Source organism: Bos indicus x Bos taurus, chromosome 13, assembly GCF_003369695.1.
Source record: "Bos indicus x Bos taurus breed Angus x Brahman F1 hybrid chromosome 13, Bos_hybrid_MaternalHap_v2.0, whole genome shotgun sequence".
NCBI lineage: Eukaryota > Metazoa > Chordata > Mammalia > Artiodactyla > Bovidae > Bos > Bos indicus x Bos taurus.
In genome coordinates, this window is record NC_040088.1 from 35622656 (window position 1) to 35646881 (window position 24226).

The window sequence follows — 24226 nt, forward strand, 5'->3', positions numbered from 1 at the left end:
CTTTACTTTGAATGGGCATTGACTTGATTTCTTTCTGTTTGATCAACTGATAAAGCTGGTTTGAGTGGTGTTTAGGTGTAATTGAGTTCATCGTAGCCTTTTAATTGTCTTTCTTTTTCCCTTCCCCCTTTTTTCCTATGAAAGTTGACTATATAATTATTAAGCCGTTACCAGGATACAGTTGTGACATGAAATCTTCATTTTCCAAGTATTGGAAACCAAGAATACCATTGGATGTTGGACATCGAGGTGCAGGGAATTCTACAACAACTGCTCAGTAGGTTGAATATTTGAGTAGTACTAGCATTTGGTACCTTATGTTTGATGATAAAGTTTAACCAACTAAAGGTCAAAGGATCCTTTTAATTATTACCCTGGATTTAAATGTGATTTGGTAATTGGGCTTTAAATTGCTTGTAAATACCTATGATTATTAGAGCTTGATTTAAGGAGTGCACACACCAACCAAGTAATGGTCAGTCTTATTTTGGGGATGGTAAAGTTAGCCTCAAAATAGAGAATAAATACTGTGTCCATTATGGAAAATATAGTTGACTTATTTACTAAATTTATCTTTTCTTTATTAATGATAACTATATTTCTGTATATTTATTTTCTTTCAGGCTTGCTAAAGTTCAAGAAAATACTATTGCTTCTTTAAGAAATGCTGCTAGTCATGTAAGTGAACCTCTCTTTAAACAACTTTGGACTAGTGGTCCACAGGTAGAAAAGTAGAGAGTTGTACGTTGGGGCAGCCTCCTTCATTCTGCATTAATAGGGTAAAAGGGAGACTATTTCTGCTTTTTCTAAATATATTTCTAAGTGAAGATAAAATATTTCTAGGCATTTTAATTTCAGTTCCATGGTACGGATTGGAATTAAAGCAATGGAATCCTAAGCATTCTCTTAAAAGTTAATTAGGTGATTTGTAGTATGGTTGATGTATATTAAATAAATTACAGGTACACAGTATAATGATTCACAATTTTTAAAGATTATGCTCCATTTATAGTTATTGTAAAATGTTTACTATATTCCCTGTGTTATATCCTTATAGCTTATTTTAAACCTAATAGTTTGTACCCCTATGCCTTTATTGCCCCTCCTGCCTTCCCTCTCTCCACTGGTAACCACTGTTCCATGCAAGTGATGTCATATAGTATAGTCTTTCTCTATCTGACTTAGTTCACTTAGCATAATACCTTCCAAGTCCATCGATGTTGTTACAGATAACAAAACTTCACTCTCTTTTATGGCTGAGCAGTACACACAGCTGAGCTGTGTGAGTGTGTGTGTACATACATACACCACATCTTTATCCATTCAGTTCGGTTTCTTTATATCTTGGCAGTTGTAAATAATGCTACTATGAACATTGAAGAGCATATATGTTTTCAGATTAGTATTTTTCAGCTATATATCTAGGAATGGAATTGGTGGGTCATATAGTAGTTCTCTTTTTAGCTTTTTGAAAAACCTTCATAACTGTTTTTCACAGTGTCAATAACAGTTTACATTCCCACCAGCAGTGTAGGAGGGCTCCTTTTACATGCTTGCCAGCATTTATCTGTTCTTTATGATGATAGCCATTCCTTTGATGATAGTGAGGTGATAACTCATTGTGGTTTTTTTGTTTTATATTTCTTTCTGGCTGTCCTTGGGTCTTTGTTGCTCTGCAAGGGCTTCTCTAGTTGTGGCAAGTGGTAGCTACTCTTACTGCAGAGCAGGAGCTCTTAAGGCCTGCGAGTGTCAGTAGTTGTGGCACAAAGGCTTGGTAGTTGTGGTGCACAGGCTTATTTGTCTCACAGACTAGAGTTTGATCCTGTGTCCCATGCATTGGTAGGTGGATTCTTAACCGTTGGACCACCAGGGAAGTCCAGTTCTTTGTGGTTTTGATTTGCATTTCCCTCATGCTGAGCGTTATAACATTTCCTGTATCTGTTGGTCATCTGCATTTCCTTTGGAAAAATGTTTATTCAGTTCTTCTAACATTTTAAATAACTGGATAGTTTTTGGGGTTTTTTTGATGCTGAGTTGTAAATTTTTATGTTAGATATTAACTCCTTATTAGTATCTCTTGGAAATATTTCCTCCTATTCAGTAGCTTGTCTTTTTGTTTCATTGATGGTTTGCTTTTGCTGTGCGAAGGTTTTTGAGTTTAATTAGGTCCCATTTGTTTATTTTTTAAGCATCCCCCCCCTTTTTTTGAGATAATGTTTTAAGTGTTTGACGCATGCAAAAATGCTCCCCATGAAACATTGCATTTCATCAAATGAATTACTCACTTTGAACTACTCACTTTTTAATGCTCATTAAAAATGAGCTCATTAATGCTCATTAATTGAACTACTCACTTTTTAATGTTCATTTAGATACTCACTTTGTAAATAATGTTTACAGAAGGATTTGATAGTGATTTTATGTAACACTTGGGCTTCCCTGGTGGAATCTGCCTGGAATGCAGGAGACCCAGGTTCAATCCCTGGGTCGAGAAGATCCCCTGGAGAAGAGAATGGCAACCCACTCCCAGTATTCTTGCCTGGTTAATTCTGTGGAGAGAGAAGCCTGGTGGGGGTTGCAAAGAAAAACACTTAGTATGTCAGTTTGCCTCCTGTATACCAACCTGATTATGTTGAATTTCTTAACTTTTTATAGTACTCTGTGTGCATGTGTGTGCATAAAACTCCTTATATATATTATATATATATATATATAACTCCATTTATATATATATATATATATATACATACTGCATACCATCCTGATTCTAACCTGATTATGCTAAATTTCTTAACTCCTTTTATATCGTTATTCAGTTAGTGGTTTGGTTTTTTTTTTAGCTTTTAGGTTTTTTAGTACCTGAAGTTTTACATTTTAAATCAAGAGCCTGTGTGTTTCCTCCTCCCTCACCTTCTACTGTACCTCAAGTTAAGCCTCATGTTCTGAAGTTAAACTAAGGGGAAAACTGAGAAACTCTAATTATATTTCATTTTTTCCCATTGTCCTCCACATACATGCCTTAAGTTTTGCCTTTTTAAAAATAGTTAAGTAAATAAACTTGATTTGTTAGATTTTAATTTTATCACTTATATGAAGCAAACAACTATTCTAAGATGTACTTTTCCCATATTTTAACATCTCTAAAATTGGGATAGGATTTACAACTGTCTTAACTTGTCATGGTTTGATTGGCATTGTTTTTTCTCCCTCTTAGTGGTGTTTAAAATAATGATGCATTTTGTATTTCTTGACATCTTAGATTGATTGTCATAATTATTTTAATGTTTAAAAATGTTTAGTTGATAATTTTGTGTTGAAAGGATGTTAAATATACAAGTATGCTGTGCTACATGTAGGTCATTATTTGTAACCAGTTTCAGTTCCTTATAGTTAAGTAATCTAAACATGGTTTTATTAGCTGTGAACACATGAAGATCCCTAATAAAGAGCTTTCAGGGTGTCTGCTTTTTGAGGGAAGATTCCATTGAGCCTTTTTCTGTTGAAACCCTTTTTACTCTCGGGGATCACTTTATAGAATGTCTTATGTTAGTTATGAAAGACTGGTTTGGTTTCATGTTAAAGACATCCTTGAAGAGTTTTCGGTTATTATTGGCTTATTTCTTAAAACTTGCTCACACATGAATTTTTTTTTTCTTTTTAATTTTTGGCCATGCTACACTGCATGTGGTAGCTTAGTTTCTTGACTAGGGCTTGAACCCGGGCCCCCTGCAGTGAAATATGGAGTCTTAATAACTGGACCACCAGGAAAGTCCCTCACACATGAATTTTGAGATCAGATTTTATCCCTTAGTAAATTTATCTTCCTAAAGGATGGTGATTATGTAAAATTAAACTTTAAAACTGGGAAGCTATACTTTATTATTGTTTTAACTCTTTAGGGTGTATAGGGTTTTTTTTCCCTCTTTGACAAAAATGATTTGTGTTATTTTCTTGTTGACTGTGGAAGCAGCTAAGCTTATTTCCTGCTTCAGAAGTTACAGAGGAAGCAGACTCCTTTGGTTCTAGGCTATGATCTATATGTACTGACAACTTAAGCGTCTTTCTTGAGTAAAGCTAGGGTAAGGGATGGAAACATGTCCATCCATTCTTACACAGCACTTCTCTGGGCCATAGACACTGTCAGACCTTGTATCCTTTGATCCCAGCTGGTTTTCTTATAGTGAATTTACAAATATGAATGTCAATTTATGTTTTTAGCCTTTATTTGGATTAATTCATAAGTCATGATGGATCTGACTTAAGTCTAATTGGTGTATATATTTCTTCTGTTTAGGCTTCTATTAGGAAATTTGGTGTATGCATCATACTTGTTATCCATTTCTGTTTTCTCTTTTCAGCAGAAGTTGTCATTTCCTTTTTAATCTGATTATTGAGATTTTATTAAGAAAGGCTATAAAGTGTGTTGTTGAAGTGCACCAAGTAGCAGAGCTAAGAGATTGCAGCTTTTCCTATTCCCACCTCACCTTTGAGGTTTGACTGTCGAACTGAGGTGTGCAGGGGTCAACAAGATGGGAGGTAGCCATGCCCCAGACTCCTTGTAGGCTCCATTTCTGCTAATAGCAGGAGCAGAGGTGACATTGCTGGAGGCTGTCCACTGCCACAGAAAGGCCCTGGAGTGTGTGTGAGTGGGATCAGTACCCAATTTTTTTGCCAGGAAAAATTGTTGTGCTGTTACAAAAAAGAAGTTACAATTGTTTTAAAAGATTACCTTTTAGAAAAAGCTTGAAGTATAGCATTAAATAATTCATGAGGAAGTTTTTGTGTGTATAGGTCTATACTTTTACAGTGAACAATAAATTTGTTATGTTCTTAGAGTTTTAGATGTATTGTGGGCTGGATAATATTTTTCAATTTTTTTTTTCCCTCTCAGGGTGCAGCCTTTGTAGAATTTGATGTACATCTTTCAAAAGATTTTGTGCCTGTGGTGTATCATGATCTGACTTGTTGTTTGACTATGAAAAAGGTATGTAGAAATTCCTTTAATTCTTAGACAAAAGTCTAAAAATTAGCAAGTTTTATATACACATGCCATTATACATAAGAGACTTGAGCATCTGTAGATTTGGTACCCATGAGGGGTCCTGGAACCAATCCCCAGCAGATGCTGATATATCTGTGCTCAGTTGCTTTAGTCGTGTCTGACTCTTGACAACCCTGTGGACTGTAGCCTGCCAGACTTCTCTGTCAGTGGGATTCTCCAGGCAAGAATACTGGACTGGGTGGCCATGCCCTCCTCCAGGGGATCTTCCTGACCCAGGAATGGAACCCACGTCTCCTGGCATTTTCTTTAAAACTGTGATGGATATCGTTTTCAGTTGAGTTGATCTGAAGTTAAGACTGAGAAAACTGGAGACTACATGGAAAAGAATGAAGTTAGAACATTCTCTAACACCATATAGAAGAATAAACTCAGGGCTTCCCTGTGACTCAGTGGTGAAGAATCCATCTGCCAGTGTGGGAGACACAGGTTTGATCCCTGATCCAGAAAGATCCCACTTGCTGTGGAGCAGTTAAGCCCATGTGCTACCAACTATTGAGCCTGTGCTCTAGAGCCTGGAAGCCACAACTACTGAACTGAAGTCTTCGTCCCCTTGATTCACACTCTGCATCAAGAGAAGCCGTCTTTAACCACAACTAGAGAAAAGCCCATGCAGCAACAAAGACCCAATACAGCCCCAAATAAATGAAATTATTAAAAAAAAACCCTCAAAGTGCATTAAAAACCTAAATGTAAGACCGGACAGTATAAAGTTTAGAGGGAACAGGCAGAATACTCTTTGATATAAATTGCAGCAATATTTTCTTGCATCTGTCTCCTAGAGTAATGCAAATAAAAAACAAAGGGGATCTAATTAAACTCTGAAGCTTTTGCATAGCAAAGAAAACAACCTACTGACTGGGAGAAAATATTTGCAAATGATGCTACTGACAATGGATTAATTTCTAAAATATACAAACAGCTTCTATAATTCAATAAATGGGCTGAAGACCTGAATATACATTTCTCCAAAGAAGACATACAGGTGGCTAATGGGCACATGAAAAGATACTCAGTGTTACTGTTAGAAAAATGCAGATCCAAGCTATAGTGAGGTACCACCTCTTACTGCTCAGAATGGCCATTATCAGAAAGTTGAAAAATAATAAATGCTGGAGAGAAGGTATGGAGAAAAAGGAACCCTCCTGCACTGTTGGTGGAAATAAATTGGTGCAGCCACAATGGAGAACAGTATGGAGATTCCTCAAAAAGCAAAGTAAGTCTATATGATCCTGCAATACCACTCATGGGATTTCCAGAGAAAATTATAATTTGAAAAAATACATGCACCTTAATGTTCACTGCAGCACTATTTAGAGTATCTCACACATGGCAGCATCCTGAATGTCCATCTACAGATGAATGTGTTAAGATATATACATGTACAATGGAATACTACTCAGCCATAAAAAAGAATAAAATAATGGCACTTAGAGTGACATGAATGGACCTAGAGATTATCATACTAAGTGAAGTCAGAAAATGAAAGACAAGCACCATATGATATTACTTATGTGGAATCTAAAATATAATACAAATGAACTTACAAAATAGAGACTTAGAGAACAAAATTATGGTTACCAAAGGGGGAGAGGGATTGTTTCATATAAATTTGGAGTTTGAGATTAGCAGATACAAACTGCAATATATAAAAGAGATAACATGATCCTATTGTATATCACAGGGAACAGTATCTTAATTCAATATCTTATAATAACCTGTAATGGAAGACTAGATATATCTATTTATTTATATATATATATATATGTTTGTGTAACTGAATCACTCTGCTGTACACCTGAAACTGATACAACATTGTAGATTAACTAACATGTACCAGACGCTGCATAATGTAGTGTAAATCTGTGACAAGGCACCTGACTCTGCCTGTTGGTGGATTCTATTATAATCAGTCATATGGGTTTGGATTATTTTCATTTATAGAAAAGGATCCTTTCCTTTTTGTGAAATGGTGTTAGGAGAAGGAAGGAGATGCACTTATTTATTTATTTAAATCATTTGCGGGGTGGGGGGGGGCCACCATGCTGCATGGCTTGGGGACTCTTGCTTCCCTGACTAAGGATTGAACCCAGTCCCTCAGCAGTGAGAGTGCTGAGTACTAACCACTGGATCGCCAGGGAATTCCCAAGATGCACCTATTAAGATGAAAGATGTAGAATTAGACTTGGGACAGGTTGTTTTTGCTGTGGGGGAGATGTTAATGCAAAGTGAAACAAAAATGGATGGAATGGTAAAGGAACTCACTAACCAAGATTGAGATTAGTGACTCTAGCTATAATTAGTGACTCTGGGGGTTAATTGAAGAGTGTAACTGACCCCTCCTTTGTATCAGACTTTGATTATCTTTGATTGAACCTGATTGAGTTAATTGCAGAATGAAAACAATGAATTATTTAATTTTTTTACTATTCATTTGTAAGTTGGTATTTTCCTTATAAAACCAATTTATGTTCATTTATTTTTATATACCAGTATTTTTTATATACCACTATACTTTTATATACCAGTATTTTTTATACCAGTAGTTCAGAAGATTATGAAATGGATCTTCAGCGGGTCCAGTGGTTAAGAATTTCTGCCTGCCAATGCAGGGGATTAGTGTTCAATCCCTGGTTCCGTATGCTCTGGGGCAACTAAACCCACTTGCCACAGCTACTGAGCCCACTGGCTACAACTATGAAGCCTGTGCTCCCAGAGCCTGTGCTCTGCCATGAGAGAAGCCACAGCAGTGAGAAGCATGAGCATCGCAAGAAAGCCTGCACTCCCCACAACTAGATAAAGCCTGGGCATAGCAGTGAGGACCCAGTGCAGCCAAAATTAATAAACAAATAAATAAAATTTTAAAAAGTAAAAAGATTATGAAATGAAACGTAAATCTTCCTTTTTCTCCTTGGTCGTACTCTCTACTAGTAGTTTCTTGTGTATCCTTCTAGAAAAACTTAAATAATCTCATACTGTATGTACTTGGTGTGAAGATGAATAGACATACACTGAATTTTAATTTGTTTGTTGGATTGATGATTTACTGGTGGTGCATTAACTCGCTTCCTTAAGATAGAAGTGCCTGAATAGTGTGACTTTTGATTTATTAAAATCTAATAAAACAGATTTGCTTATTGTGAAAGCATCTATAATACAGTTCTTATTAAATATTACTACTTAGAGGTAATCAATTTTTTCATGACAGTTGATTTCTGTGGTTGTTTTTAACCAAAATTCAGTTTAAAAGATTTTGAAATGTTTAGAAACTTGACAGAAACTACTCCATACTTGGATCGTGCTTGCCTGTTGATTTCCTAGTCATGTAGCATGAATATATGTCAAATAAATGTATACAGCCTGGCAGGAAACAGGAGAAATGACTGATGTTGGCTTGGTTCTCAATGTGTCTTCAGTGCTACAGCTTCTTCCCAGCTGTTTTTTTCTTCACTAAAAAAAATGTTTTTATCTGCACTAAAAACAAAAAAGCCAGAATTTAAGAGCTGGAAGGTGGTGTTAGGTAGAAAGAGCTCCCCTTCGTGGGCTCACTGTGGCCACTAATTATTCTTATGAGTAAATTGAGACATAGGGACTGTCTACAGTAAATATTCAGTAATAACTTACGGCCCAGTTTTCTTTTTAGAAATTTGATGCTGATCCAGTTGAATTATTTGAAATTCCAGTGAAAGAATTAACATTTGACCAACTCCAGTTATTAAAGGTATTAATAGTGTGAAATGTTAAATCTTTTTGGTTTTACATTTATCATTTGGTTTTAATACTATTTATACTTGTCTGTATATGCTAATATTCTCCTTGCCTGTGGGGATGACTATATATACAGCATGTGTAGAGTCTGTGCTTTGGTTTTCTGTTCTATTAGGAAGAATGAGTTTGTGCTCATCTATCTGTCACCTTTAAGTTTCCATGGATCCCATCGGTTTTTGCTTTCATGAAGGAGACTGGACTATAAGTCTTTATAGGCCATGGGGACTAGCTATAATCTTAAGTTGTCTCTGGTCTGCTTTAGCTCTTTTTATTTCATACTTGACCTTCTATGCTATTGTTGATTTTTATACTTATTCTACTAAGATCCTTCTCTATTTTATTGATACCATATAATTTTACATGGTGATCCTTCCTGTTCTCATTAGATATAAAATATATACACTGATATGTGCTTATTCTTATTAAAATAAGTGCTTATTCTTATTAAAATAATAATTCTACATTTTGTTTTTACTAACTTGCAAGCTTTTCAAGCTGTAGTTCTGTTAGCCATATCTTCATAAACTAAGGCCTTTTTTTAATGATTACACTTTGTATGTGTGTGTGTGTTTTCCAGCTCACTCATGTGACTGCACTGAAATCTAAAGATCTGAAAGGTATGTACCTATATGAAAACATTGTTTTCATTTCATGATTAGCATAATGAATTTTCTTATCTATTTTAATGTACTCTTTGTGACCTTAATATAATACTCAATTATATAAATGTAATGTTATAGATGGAAAGGCTTTACATATAATACTTGTCAAATGCATAGAAAGCATGATTTTTTACTTTTATGAGTTTTCTTAGCTTGATGATCAAAAATCCATTATTTTATACCTACCAATCTTTCCATACATTCTTAAGCATTACAGAGTACAAGAGTGTATCAAATATGGAATATAGCCCTATATAGGTGTTTGAAACTAGCTCTAGCATTTACCAGCTATGACCTCCATCTTTGTGTTTAACCATTCTGTGCTTCACTTTCCTCAATGGATTATAAAATCCCTTTGTAATTCCACTTTGCTTTCTGCCCCCATAGAACTTAATAGTGTATGGCATTCATCTTAGCCTCAGTATGTCCTTTTCTAACCCTGTATTTTTATTTATTTATTTTTTACTTTACAATATCGTATTGGTTTTACCATACATCAACATGTATCTGCCACGGGTGTACACATGTTCCCCATCCTGAACCCTCCTCCCACCTCCCTCCCCATACCATCCCTCTGGGTCATCCCAGTGCACCAGCCCCGAGCTTCCTGTATCCTGCATCTAACCTGGACTGGCGACTCGTTTCTTACATGATATTATATATGTTTTAATGCCATTCTCCCAAATCATCCCCGCCCCGTCCCTCTCCCACAGAGTCCAAAAGACTGTTCTATACATGTGTGTCTCTTTTGCTGTCTCACATACAGGGTTGTTGTTACCATCTTTCTAAATTCCATATATATGCGTTAGTATACTGTATTGGTGTTTTTCTTTTTGGCTTACTTCACTCTGTATAATAGGCTCCAATTTCATCCACCTCATTAGAACTGATTCAAATGTATTCTTTTTAATGGCCGAGTAATACTCCATTGTGTATATGTACCACAGCTTTCTTATCCATTCATCTGCTGATGGACATCTAGGTTGCTTCCATGTCCTAGCTATTATAAACAGTGCTGTGATGAACGTTGGGGTACACGTGTCTCTTTCAATTCTGGTTTCCTCAGTGTGTATGCCCAGCAGTGGGATTGCTGGGTCATAAGGCAGTTCTATTTCCAGTTTTTTAAGGAATCTCCACGCTGTTGTCCATAGTGGCTGTACTAGTTTGCATTCCCACCAACAGTGTAAGAGGGTTCCCTTTTCTTCACACCCTCTCCAGCATTTATTGCTTGTAGATTTTGGATCGCAGCCATTCTGACTGGCGTGAAATGGTACCTCATTGTGGTTTTGATTTGCATTTCTCTGGTAATGAGTGATGTTGAGCATCTTTTCATGTGTTTGTTAGCCATCTGTATGTCTTCTTTGGAGAAATGTCTATTTAGTTCTTTGGCCCATTTTTTGATTGGGTCGTTTATTTTTCTGGAATTGAGCTGCAGGAGTTGCTTGTATATTTTTCAGATTAGTTGTTTGTCAGTTGCTTCATTTGCTATTATTTTCTCCCATTCTGTCTTTTCACCTTGCTTATAGTTTCTTTTGTTGTGCAGAAGCTTTTAATTTTAATTAGACCCCATTTGTTTATTTTTGCTTTTATTTCCAATATTCTGGGAGGTGGGTCATAGAGGATCCTGCTGTGATTTTTGTCAGAGAATGTTTTGCCTATGTTCTCCTCTAAGAGTTTTATAGTTTCTGATCTTATGTTTAGATCTTTAATCCATCTTGAGTTTATTTTTGTGTATGGTATTAGAAAGTATTCTAGTTTCATTCTTTTACAAGTGGTTGACCAGTTTTCCCAGTACCACTTGTTAAAGAGATAGTCTTTTCTCCACTGTATATTCTTGCCTGCTTTGTCAAAGATAAGGTGTCCATAGGTGAGTAGGTTTATCTCTGGGCTTTCTATTTTGTTCCATTGATCTATATTTCTGTCTTTGTGCCAGTACCATACTGTCTTGATGACTGTGGCTTTGTAGTAGAGCCTGAAGTCAGGCAGGTTGATTCCTCCAGTTCCATTCTTCTTTCTCAAGATTGCTTTGGCTATTTGAGGTTTTTTTGTATTTCCATACAAATTGTGAAATTATTTGTTCTAGCTCTGTGAAAAATACCATTGGTAGCTTGATAGGGATTGCATTGAATCTATAGATTGCTTTGGGTAGTATACTCATTTTCACTATATTGATTCTTCTGATCCATGAACATGGTATATTTCTCCATCTATTAGTGTCCTCTTTGATTTCTTTCACCAGTGTTTCATAGTTTTCTATATATAGGTCTTTAGTTTCTTTAGGTAGATATATTCCTAAGTATTTTATTCTTTTCGTTGCAATGGTGAATGGAATTGTTTCCTTAATTTCTCTTTCTATTTTCACATTATTCGTGTATAGGAATGCAAGGAATTTCTGTGTGTTGATGTTATATCCTGCAACTTTACTATATTCATTGATTAGCTCTAATAATTTTCTGGTGGAGTCTTTAGGGTTTTCTATGTAGAGGATCATGTCATCTGCAAACAGTGAGAGTTTTACTTCTTCTTTTCCAATTTGGATTCCTTTTATTTCTTTTTCTGCTCTGATTGCCGTGGCCAAAACTTCCAAAACTATGTTGAATAGTAGTGGTGAGAGTGGGCACCCTTGTCTTGTTCCTGACTTTAGGGGAAATGCTTTCAATTTTTCACCATTGAGGATAATGTTTGCTGTGGGTTTGTCATATATAGCTTTTATTATGATGAGGTATGTTCCTTCTCTTCCTGCTTTCTGGAGAGTTTTTATCATAAATGGATATTGAATTTTATCAAAGACTTTCTCTGCGTCTATTGAGATAATCATATGGCTTTTATTTTTCAATTTGTTAATGTGGTGGATTACATTGATTGATTTGCAGATATTAAAGAGTCCTTGCATCCCTGGGATAAAGCCCACTTGGTCATGGTGTATGATCTTTTTAATGTGTTGTTGGATTCTGATTGCTAGAATTTTATTAAGGATTTTTGCATCTATGTTCATCAGTGATATTGGCCTGTAGTTTTCTTTTTTTGTGGCATCTTTGTCAGGTTTTGGTATTAGTAACCCTTTATTTTTGCACATGGCTTATCTTCCACCAAAATGTAAACCTCTCAAAGATGTGAAAATATTTTTATATTCCCTGAAAAGTTTATAATGAGGTTATAGTAGGTATTCATTAAATGTTTGTCTGTAGTTAGGATAACAGGATAGGTGTAATGCCTTTATAAAGACATTGTGAGGTGCCAAAAACTTCAGAGATATCCCTGGAGCATAAATATGACTTTGAAAGCTTGTAAATGTTTCATAACTAATGAATTTACTTTTAACTTATTTTACTGGAAAATTTTATATAACTTAGTTTTTGAATTTGCATTGCATAGGATTAGTTACGTGTTGGTTTTGTTTTGCTTTTTGTTTGCTTTTGTTTGTTGGGGAGGTTTAAATCTTGATAGAAAATTTTTTTCTCTAGGAAAAAGTTCTGTGTACCTTGACATAATTGATTTTGGATTAAATGATAATGCTAACAGACACAATGGTACTTGTAGAGTCTCTTAATTTTTAAGTTACTATTTCAAGTAGAAGTATTAGCAAGATTCAGTTCAGTTCAGTTCTGTCACTCAGTCGTGTCTGCCTCTTTGCGATCCCATGAATCACAGCTCACCAGGCCTGCCTGTCCATCACCAACTCCCAGAGTTCACTCAGACTCATGTCCTTCGAGTCGGTGATGCCATCCAGCCATCTCATCCTCTGTTGTCCCCTTCTCCTCCTGCCCCCAATTGCATGAGGTGGCCAAAGTATTGGGAGTTTCAGCTTTAGCATCAGTCCTTCCAATGAACACCCGGGACTGATCTCCTTTAGGATGGACTGGTTGGATCTCCTTGCAGTCCAAAAGGACTCTCAAGTGTCTTCTCAAACTCCACAGTTCAAAAGCATCAGTTCTTTGGTGCTCAGCTTTCTTCACAGTCCAACTCTCACATCCATACATGACCACTGGAAAAACCATAGTCTTGACTAGATGGACCTTTGTTGGCAAAGAAATATCTCTGCTTTTGAATATGCTATCTAGGTTGGTCATAACTTTCCTTCCAAGGAGGAAGCGTCTTTTAATTTCATGGCTGCAATCACCATCTGCAGTGATTTTGGAGCCCAAAAAAATAGTCTGACACTGTTTCCACTGTTTCCTAATCTATTTCCCATGAAATAGATGGCATCTGGTCCCATCTAAGTGATGGGACCAGATGCCATGATCTTCGTTTTCTGAATGTTGAGCCTTAAGCCAACTTTTTCACTCTCCTCTTTCACTTTCATCAAGAGGCTTTTTAGTTCCTCTTCACTTACTGCCATAAGGGTGGTGTCATCTGCATATCTGAGGTTACTGATATTTCTCCCGGCAATCTTAATTCCCGCTTGTGCTTCTTCCAGTCCAGCGTTTCTCATGATGTACTCTGCATATAAGTTAAATAAGCAGGGTGACAATATACAGCCTTGATGTACTCCTTTTCCTATTTGGAACCAGTCTGTTGTTCCATGTCCAGTTCTAACTTGCTTCCTGACCTGCATACAAATTTCTCAAGAGGCAGGCAAGGTGGTCTGGTATTCCCATCTCTTTCAGAATTTTCTACAGTTTATTGTGATCCACATAGTCAAAGGCTTTGGCATAGTCAGTAAAGCAGAAATAGATGTTTTTCTGGAACTCTTGCTTTTTTGATGATCCAGTGGATGTTGACAATTTGATCTCTGGTTCCTCTGCCTTTTCTAAAACTAGCTTGAACATCTGGAAGTTCATAGTTCATGTATTGCTGAAGCCTGGCTTGGAGAATTTTGAGCATTACTTTACATAGCCCTTAATCTCAATGAGCTATAAAAAATAATTTCTTGCAACTTCTTTTACAAAGTATAATTTTTATAAGAAAATAATCACTGTTGAGGTCATAAAATTAGATGTTCCTATTTAATATTGTAAAGTGGTCTTCATAAAGGATGTTTATTTTGAAAATGGGGGTTTTATTGGTTAAAATTACTAAATACAAGAGCTTTTAAAAATACTATATGTGAAAGGATCTCATAACTACTTCCTTAAGAATTTCAGGGAATGTCTTAGTGATAAAGTGGCATTAATCTACTGAGTTTTTATATTTAAAATTTCAGAATCTATGGTTGAAGAAGAAAATTCCTTTTCTGAAAATCAGCCATTTCCTTCTCTTAAGATGGTAAGTTCTTTAGATAAACTTCAGGTAGTGCTATCATTAATTCTTTTATATCTGAATAATTTATTTTGGTTTTTTAAATGGGCACTAAAAAAGCCGTGTAATGTAAACTAATGTTTGATGCTTTTTAGAGAAGATACATTCTTGTGTATTTGTGTACCTTTTTTTTTTTTTGATGAGAAACTGATTTGCTCAGATGAATAAATTTCCTACCTCAATGGATTAATTTGGTAAGAACAGGAAATTCACATATTTCTGTATATAAACAGAGAGGAAAGGGCATAGAAAAGAGAGTACAGGGGGAAGTGTGATGATGGGAGAGCAAAATTTAAGGCTGGTGTTTGGCTTTTAGAGAGAAATTCTCCAACCAAAGAATATAGGTACCCTGGTTACTTAAAGTGAGATACAAATTTCAAGAATTCACTCTGAAAAAGTGTAACAAAGATTTAAAGATTTAAAACTAGACACAATTCATAAAGGAATTCCTTTGACAGGCAGGTCAAATACCCTCTTTGATCATGCTGAATCTGCTTTTGTTCTTGTTGGCTCCATTTCCTAATTTTCCTGTTCTCTACTGTATTTCTGATGATGTGTCAGCTATAGTAGTTTTCTTAGGCAAAAAAATAGGTAATACCAGTGTATCATGATTATTTACCCTCTAAAAAGGATGCTACAAGGGAACCCCTATAATAGTCATTGTCCTAATGCCTTTAGGTCATGGTTTGAATAATTTTTCAGATATTTGTGAAGCCTAGCTAAGTCATTCCTTCTAGTCCAAAATTCTAAAATCATTTGGTTCTTAGAAATTTCATGATTTCTGGACATGATTTCATAGAACAGAAAAACAGATTTTTAAAAAATGTGTATCAAAGGGTTCTTTTCTGATTGTGCATTAGTCCAGTAAAAATATGGCAGATATATTAAGTAAGGCTAAACATATCAGAGAACAAAGTAAAAAAAACTCACAGGAGATTGAGTACAGCTTGTTTTAGGTATCGTACTTTTCATGCAGCTGGTTAACGTAGACCGGGGCTATATCCAAGGTCACCAGAATTCCAGGCTATATTCTTATTCTGTTTTTATTCTTTTACTTGCTATTATAAAATTAAATACCATATATACTGTCCATGTTAAGTGGTTTCTAAACTTTGAAATAAATTGTTCTAAATTCATTTTCTGCTTTAGCATGCTTGAGTATTTGACAAAACAAATTGGTGTTTGAATAAAAAAATCAGCTGTTTGTACGTTAATAAACAAGCTTCATATTTTATTTTATTTTATTTTTTTAAATTTGGCTGTGCTGGGTTTTCATTGCATCCCATGGGCTTTCTCAAATTGTACCACAGGGACATTTCATTGAGGTGTGCAGCTGTAATAACTGTAGAAGCATGCAGGCTCAGTAGTTCTCTAGTTGCTCCATGGCATGTAGGATGTTAGTTTCCTGACCAGCAATCGAACCCACATCCCCTGCATTGGAAGGTGGATTCTTAACCAATGGACCACCAGGGAAGTCTCAAGCTTCATATTTTAGATTATATTTTTTCTTTTTTTTTTAGATTGTATTTTCTAGTAATGCCAGGGCAAGTGGTATTACTACATAGTGTCTAGATAATTTAGATAAATTGATATACTTATTTATATAAAGACTTTTTTTATTTATGAGCCTCTTTAACTTTAAAGATAACATCTTTCCAGGGAGTTATCACTGTGGTACAAGTTAAGTATCACCACCTTAAAAACAAGCTAGAAATTATATTTTTTTGTATATCTTAGTAGATTGACATGCCTGGATGCGATTCAGAAAATATGACAGACGTCTTTTTAAATTCATGAGGCTCCTTATCTGCTCACTTTAGTTGTTCAGTACTAATAGTGAGAAGAATTTTAGGTTAGGATCATCTCAATGTTAAGTAGTAATCAATTATCACATGCTAAAGACCACTGTCTTTGCTGTTTAATTTGTTTTGACTTTCTTATTCAATTTAATCATTAACCAGGTTGTCAGTTTGAGTATAAGAAAAGATAGTGGTTTTTACCAGCGGCACAAAGCGCTTTATCCTTACTAGTGATATGTTTTCTTACAGGTTGCTTTTTGTAATAAATTTGTTTTTCTTTTTTCCTTCTTATTCTACCATTCATCTCACCAAAAATAAACAAAATTTACCACCAACAAATGCACCTCTAGGTTTTAGAATCTTTGCCAGAAGATGTCGGGTTTAACATAGAAATTAAATGGATCTGCCAACAAAGGGTAAGCTGTTCTCCATGTGACCCATTCTTCTTTCCTCCCTCTTGTTTCTTTAAATGCATTGATTCTTGTCTCTTTGTTTAGTGGAATAAGTGACACTGAAATCTTATGGCTTCTTCCAGCAGGCACAGTGCTTGTTAGACCTTTTAAATAAAGCGGAATTTACACTTATTTCAGTTCTTAAAAGTAGTTATGGAGTGGGTAGCCTTTCCCATCTCCAGGGGATCTTCCCAACCCCAGGACTGAACCCAGGTCTCACGGATTGCAGGCAGATTCTTTACAAGCTGAGCTACCAGGGAAGCCCAAGAATAGTGGAGTGGGTAGCCTATCCCTTCTCCAGCGGATCTTCGCGACCCGGGAATCAAACTGCAATCTTCTGCATTGGAGGAGGATTCTTTACCAACTGAGCCATCAGTTATGACGAAGCCCAGTTATGATTACATTATAGTAGAAATTCCAGTTTACATGCTTCTCATGCGCACAGTAATATGGACAATTTCTGTGACTTGTAAAAGGAACAGTGAGAAATCTAACCAGTCAGAACTTAGTAACTGATTAGTTTTTGTTTTTTTTTACCCCCATCTCAATATATACCTTAAATAATTGCCTAAGCAGTTTTCTGTGAAGTGGCAATAGCTAGTAGTAATTAATTAGGAAAAGAAATTTCTGCACACATGTCTAAAATTTAGTCATTCTTTTGTTCAATAAAGAATTATTTATTGAAAAGCTGCTACTGTGCTTAAATGGTGAAAAAGAGCCTTGACTTTGTGCAGCCTAGTAGTGTTCTACTCCAGGAAAACAACTAACTCTTGAATGTATCAGATGGGGCTGCATGCTAAGAGTGCTGGTTGGGGTGGGGGACATTGGAAGTAGTTAATCCAGGCAATTCTGGTATTTGTTTTGGTCAGAATAATCAAAACTGTCCTAAAGCATGTCTTTTACATCGCTATTTATGATAAGCTGGTCCTGGCTAACATGTTTTTCTTAGTACTTGATTTTTAAGTTTTCAGAGCTTTTAGAATAACTGTAATGGACTTCACTTTCACTTTCATGAAAGCACTGGAGAAGGAAATGGCAACCCACTCCAGTGTTCTTGCCTGGAAAATCCCAGGGATGGGGGAACCTGGTGGGCTGCCATCTATGGGGTTGCACAGAGTTGGACACGACTGAAGCGACTTGGCAGCAGCAGCAGCAGTATGTCTAAGACTCAAGAATGAGATTTTTAACTGGTAATTCTTAATTACCAGGGATTTTTGGCTAGTGAGTTAACAAATAAAGTGGAGTCTTTTTGTCCACTTACAGTTTATGAAGATTATATAAAAATATTTTAAAATCACAGTAGATTTCAGATTTCCAGAATTTTAGCTTTTATTTTGTTAAACTTTATTAAAGCAAAAGTCAATTGATGTTATAATCACTTTGTATCTGTACCTAATTATAATAATTCACAAAGGCCTTTGCTTTCCATATCTGTAAAATACTAGTTGGACTGTTCTCAAGAATTTTTCTTAGTACTGTGATTCTAGGGTATTTAATGACTTTTGTTTTCCTATTCTTCCATAGGATGGAATGTGGGATGGTAACTTATCAACATATTTTGACATGAATCTGTTTTTGGATATAATTTTAAAAACTGTTTTAGAAAATTCTGGGAAGAGGAGAATAGTATTTTCTTCATTTGATGCAGATATTTGCACAATGTAAGTAGTTTTTTTCTCCTATATACTTAGACTATAGCTAGGATTTAGAGTAGGATTACTGCAGTAGGAGGTAAGGAAGTGGTCAGCCTTCACCCTTGATTTGTCTTCTGTATTGCATTTTATATATTCTCTACTGAGATGCCTTGTACACCACTGGGTTGGAGCACCTCACACCCTGTGTTTCATTTTACAGACATTAAATCCGCCTTACCGAATTGTAATCCCTCAGGGGCTTTCTTTTGGCCCATTTCTGAGGGCATTTTAACTCTTGTATAGAATAATTTAATTTTTTCTTTTCTTTTTTTTAACTTAAAGGCAATGTATGTTAATGCTTGTTATACCTCTGTAACGAGTATGCCTTTAATTTTTTTTCTTTATATTTTTAGTATTTTCTCAAATTTCAAAGCCATATGTTATGGTTATCTGCCCAGTGAAAAATATTTTTTAAATTGTCTTTTTTTAGGGTTCGGCAAAAGCAGAACAAATATCCCATATTATTTTTGACTCAGGGGAAATCTGATATTTACCCTGAACTCATGGACCTCAGATCTCGGACAACCCCCATTGCAATGAGCTTTGCACAATTTGAAAATCTACTGGTAAGCTATGCTTGAATTTTTAATATTTATTTTTTGAAAAATGTTTTAGAGTAATAGTAAGTAAAATTATATATTAATTTAACATCTGAGTGGTTAGTTTTGACCTATGTATAATGAGCAGATAGCTCTACATAAAATGAAAATATTAAATTACAGACTGAAAAGCAGTTAAATGACTACTACTGACAAAAATTTTCTTGCAGGCCTAGGCTAAGTATGTTTTGTAGTTTAGTGTTCTGAGTGGGTTTTATGAATCATCTTCCCTGTCCATTCTACTTTACAGAATACTAATATAGAGTATGACCATTTAGAATTTGTAGTTAATAAGTTACTTTTTCATGAGTAACTTATTTTTCATCTTTTAGGGGATAAATGCACATACTGAAGATCTACTCAGAAATCCGTCCTATATTCAAGAAGCAAAAGCTAAGGGACTGGTCATATTCTGCTGGGGTGATGATACCAACGATCCTGAAAACAGAAAGAAATTAAAGGAATTTGGAGTTAATGGTCTAATTTATGATAGGTATTTGTTTTTTATGAAAAATTTTCATGGATTGTTAGAAGAGGAAAAGTAGTATAATTATCTTAACATTTATTTGTCAGTGAAATTTTTTCAAACTTTGGAGTATACCACAGTCACTTGGGAAGTTTGTTAAAAATTCAGATGATTGCTCACTAACCTGGATATATTGACTCATCTTGCAGGTGGAGGTGGCTGTTTGCCCTAAACCTGTTCTCTGTCTGCAACAACTTTCTTGGTGGTCTCATCCTGTTCTGTGGCTTTTCATACTATGTACATCCCTCTAAGTCAGTCCTTGCCCTCCATGAGGGCAAGGCTTTGCCTGTTTTGTTCACTTTGGTATTGCCAGATTTTTGGACAATACAATAGCTTAAGTAATTTGTTTTTAAATAAATTTACTGGTTGTTTAAAACGTAAGTCTGAGATCTCTGAGAGATGAAAAGGTTGCTTAGTGTAAAGAAATCTGGGGTTAGAAGGTTTACTCTGCTGAGGGGGTTTAGTGGGCTTACTAATACTTGAGCAACATCAAGTAAGTGCTAAAATTTGTTACCAGACCTGCTTTAAAAAAATACAGTCCTTGGATTTAGTTCATATTACTATTTGTTCTATAAAGTTATATTGCTTGCTTAATAAAGCTTTCCCCACCCCTGCTATTTTGTCTGAACTAGTCTTGTCTTAAAACTACAACCCGGATAATGCCTGCCTTTTAAAGTATTTGGTTAATATTTCTTTAAGCTGCATAATTCATGATTCTTTTTATTAGATGTTTCCATCTAATTAAAGGAAAATTAAAAATTTTAAATTGCAATATGATGAAAGTGCTTTATTTAGCAAATTTTGAGGGAATATTTCTTTGAGGAGGAGGAAGGAATGATTGCAAACATTTTCAGGTAAGAAAAGTATATTGTGAGATTATACCATGTACAGCTTTTGTAGAGTATAGAAATTTTAGTCAGATCCTTCATCCAAAGGGCCCTACTTGGTTGTAGCAAACACTGACCTTGCAAGGAAAACAGGAAGATACTGTGTGATATATATAAAAGGCCAAAACAAAGTGAGTGCTTCCTGGCACAGGGTCAACAAAAATAATTTTAAAGAGGAAGCAAGAGATATATTTGAGCATGGGTGGTGGTGGTTAAATTTGCTCTGACAGATTTTGCATTTTAGGCAGAGGTGAGAGCAGGCACCAGGGCAGGACTGTGTTGAGGGTGTGTGTGGGGGATGTTGAGGTGGCCCAGCACTGGGCTTCTGCTTGGGCCCAGTGAGAGGTGAGAGACTGGGTAGGGTCAATTTTTATTATTCTTGGAAGTTTTTTCTTCTTTTTAAAAAAATTTTAGTCAAAGTATTACATGTATATATATAATCAACCATATTTATATATATGAACTACATATATATGTGTCTTCTGTGTGTGTGGTGTGTGTGTGTACGTACTTCACAAAGTTCAACAGTCCTGGGAATTCCCTCGCGCTCTGTGCTTAGGAGTTAGTGCTTTCATTGTCAGTGACTTAGGTTCAGTTCCTGGTTGGGCAGCTAAGATCCTGCAAGCAATGAGGTGCAACCAAGAAAAACCTAGCAGTCTTTCCTAGCTCTTTAATTGTCCCTGAGTTCCTGTGTAAATTTTTTTTAAAACTGTTTCTTATGGTATTTAAGGTGCTTATTGCTATTATTTTTTCATTATCAAATTTAGACATATTGAAGATTTAAATGATTCAGAGCCTTTGTTTCATTTTACATGGGGGAGAATTGTGATGTGTTTTAATTTATCAAAACCAGTCCTGTTTTTACAAAGGCATTAACACAGATTTTAGATTTAATCATGGTTTTGTGATTTATTATCTTATACAAGCTGCTATTCTTAATTTGCTGATATTTGGAATTTCTGCATTTGTAGTAATGACTAAGATGGCCTTCAATTACCTTTATCGGGTAAAGGTAAATTACCTGTCTAATTGTCTAATTTTGTCTAATTTTGACATGAGGATAATACTCGCCTCATACATTAAATTGAGCAATGTTTCCTCTTTGTGTACTGTGCCTGCTCAAATTATTTAAAAGAATTCAGTAACAGAACCCACATTTAAAGAACATTATTATTAGATATGAACTCACTTGTGTGCCCCTCTCTAATTATATTCCCTTACCCCCTCCCTCAGATATAACTGATTATCATATTATTCTCTTAAAATTTGTTAAATTCTTATTTTTATTGCTAGACAATATAACATTTAGTTTCTCATGGCTTTAAACTTTATTTGTACTCTTTCCCTACTTGTTACATTCTTAATCTACAAGTGTGTACCTGAAACTATTAAATAAGTTAAAAAGATTATGGTCCCTGAGTATTTATGTATGTGTGCTTTTTTAAATTTAATGATTGTGCCATTGGCTTGCACCTTTTCTATGCTAGTCTTAACTTTCTGGACTAATTTTGTGACCCGCTGGGTCTCTAGCTCAGCATAAGGCATTTGTCTGTGGATTAGGCATTGGAAGTATAATAGGAATATGGGCACATGGAGTGGGCTTTTCTGTGCTTGTTCTGCTCACTGGAGCCTCCTAAGAGTTCTCAGGAGTAGGCCAGCCCAAAATAAACCTGTCAAGTAGAGTGGAAACTGAATCAACAAATGTTAAATGGTTCAGGGCATTCTGTAGGTTTCAAAGCTGGTAGGATAGGCAGGGGCTCTTTTAGAGTGTTGCTGCTGCTCCTGCTAAGTCGCTTCAGTCGTGTCCGACTGTGCTAGCCCACAGCAAGCCTGTCCATCCATTCAGTCTTCTTCAGTAACATTGCTTGACTTTGGGTACAACTGCCACGCTGAGCAGCAGTTCTTAGGTCACAGCTCCTGTTTCCTGTAGTCCAGATCTTTTTCTCTCTTGCTTTACAATCATTTTTATCGAACACGTAGTTCAGTATCTTCTTGAGAAAGGAGGATGGAAAGCCTGAAGTCTTGCATGTCTGGAAGTGGCTGGGCATAAAATTCCATGTTAGAAATCATTTTTTTAAGACGTTTAAAAGCATTTCTCCATTATCTTCACAATTCCATTGTGGTATTAAGAAATATGAAACCATGTTGATTCCTACTCCCTCACATGTGATTTGTTTGTTTTCCAGAATTCTGGAGAATCTGTGCTTTTGTCTCTAGTGTTCCAAATTTTCATAAAGATGGTCTTGTGGGTCTGGTTTTACCCATGTGCTAGACACTTGGTATCCCTTTTATTTTTCTTTATAGAAATCCTTTCATTTGTATATTATATACTCTTCGACCAGATTTAAATTCTTAGCTTTTTTCCTATTTTATATCTTTGTCTTTTTGTTCTACTTTCAAAGATTTCCTCAACCTTTGTGTCTGCTTATCCTGTTGAGTTTTTTGTATCTGCTGTCGGAAAAGGCAGTGGCGCCCCACTCCAGTACTCTTGCCTGGAAAATCCCATGCAGAGGAGCCTGGAAGGCTGCAGTCCATGGGGTTGCTGAGGGTCGGACACGACTGAGCAACTTCACTTTCACTTTTCACTTTCATGCATTGGAGAAGGAAATGGCAACCCACTCCAGTGTTCTTGCCTGGAGAATCCCAGGGACGAGGGAGCCTGGTGGGCTGCCGTCTATGGGGTCGCACAGAATCGGACACGACTGAAGCGACTTAGCAGCAGCAGCAGCAGTTGTGCTTTTAATTTTCAAGAACTGTCTTTTTTCCTCTGAATGCTCCTTTTTATGTATGTATTTTAAAAATTCTGTTCTCATTTGATGAAATTTCTATTTCTCTGAAGTCATTAAGGATCACTTACAAAATTTTTTTTTTCTTCTCTTTTGCTCACTATCTCACATGTTAGAAGATTTCCTCAGATATTTAGAAATCTTTGGTTAAGGAACTGGTATCTAAAAAGCTTGTTGAAAACTCCTGAGTGTATGAATATGGCTTGTGAAATCTCACTGTGGAATAATATGTGTGACCCCTTTGGTCATACATCTATCATTAGATTAAAAACTTTGCTTTTTGATTGGTCAGATTCCTCCTAGAAGACTCTGTAATATATTGTACTTAGAGGACACAAGTCTGGCTGCTCAGTTTCTTGGAGTCAAGTGAGTAAAGAGAGATGGGTGAAGGGCATGTCTCTGTGTTTAGAATTTGTTGTATTTGTACCCTCTCTAATTTCCCTGATGCTGATGGCTATTTTATAAAGTGCCTCAAACTCTCTCACCTAGTCTTCTCCTTCATTTGACCTGGACCAAGTAGGGCAGGGGCAGCCTCCACAGCAGGGAGTTAAAATGGAAGGGAACCACTTGCTACTGCTCAACCTTCAGCCCATCCTCCATCTTTGAGCCCCTTCCTCCCCTTACCCAGTTCCAGAGGAGTCTGGGCTGCTTTTAACTCAACCCTTTTCATTTTTTCAACTACTAGCTTGTGGTTTGGACTTTTCTATTCTGCTAACTGAAGTACTTTATCACTTATCCATCTGTTTAACAGCTTCT

At 35.9% G+C, this 24226-nt stretch overlaps 1 protein-coding gene across 5 annotated transcripts in view; it reads left to right on the forward strand.

Annotated features, from left to right (window-relative positions):
- GPCPD1 (glycerophosphocholine phosphodiesterase 1) overlaps nt 1-24226 on the forward strand; it is a 66967-nt gene that overhangs the window by 37935 nt on the left and 4806 nt on the right. For 3 of the 5 annotated variants that reach the window (XM_027559416.1, XM_027559420.1, XM_027559421.1), the window contains 10 exons: nt 145-277; nt 624-678; nt 4892-4984; nt 8703-8780; nt 9405-9444; nt 14633-14694; nt 16877-16942; nt 18503-18639; nt 19103-19238; nt 19604-19764. In XM_027559416.1, the coding sequence (XP_027415217.1) occupies nt 145-277; nt 624-678; nt 4892-4984; nt 8703-8780; nt 9405-9444; nt 14633-14694; nt 16877-16942; nt 18503-18639; nt 19103-19238; nt 19604-19764 (961 nt within the window). Of the gene's footprint in view, nt 1-144; nt 278-623; nt 679-4891; nt 4985-8702; nt 8781-9404; nt 9445-14632; nt 14695-16876; nt 16943-18502; nt 18640-19102; nt 19239-19603; nt 19765-19946; nt 20570-24226 lie in introns of those variants that run through there. The other 2 variants (XM_027559417.1, XM_027559419.1) reach the window with 2 other exon arrangements.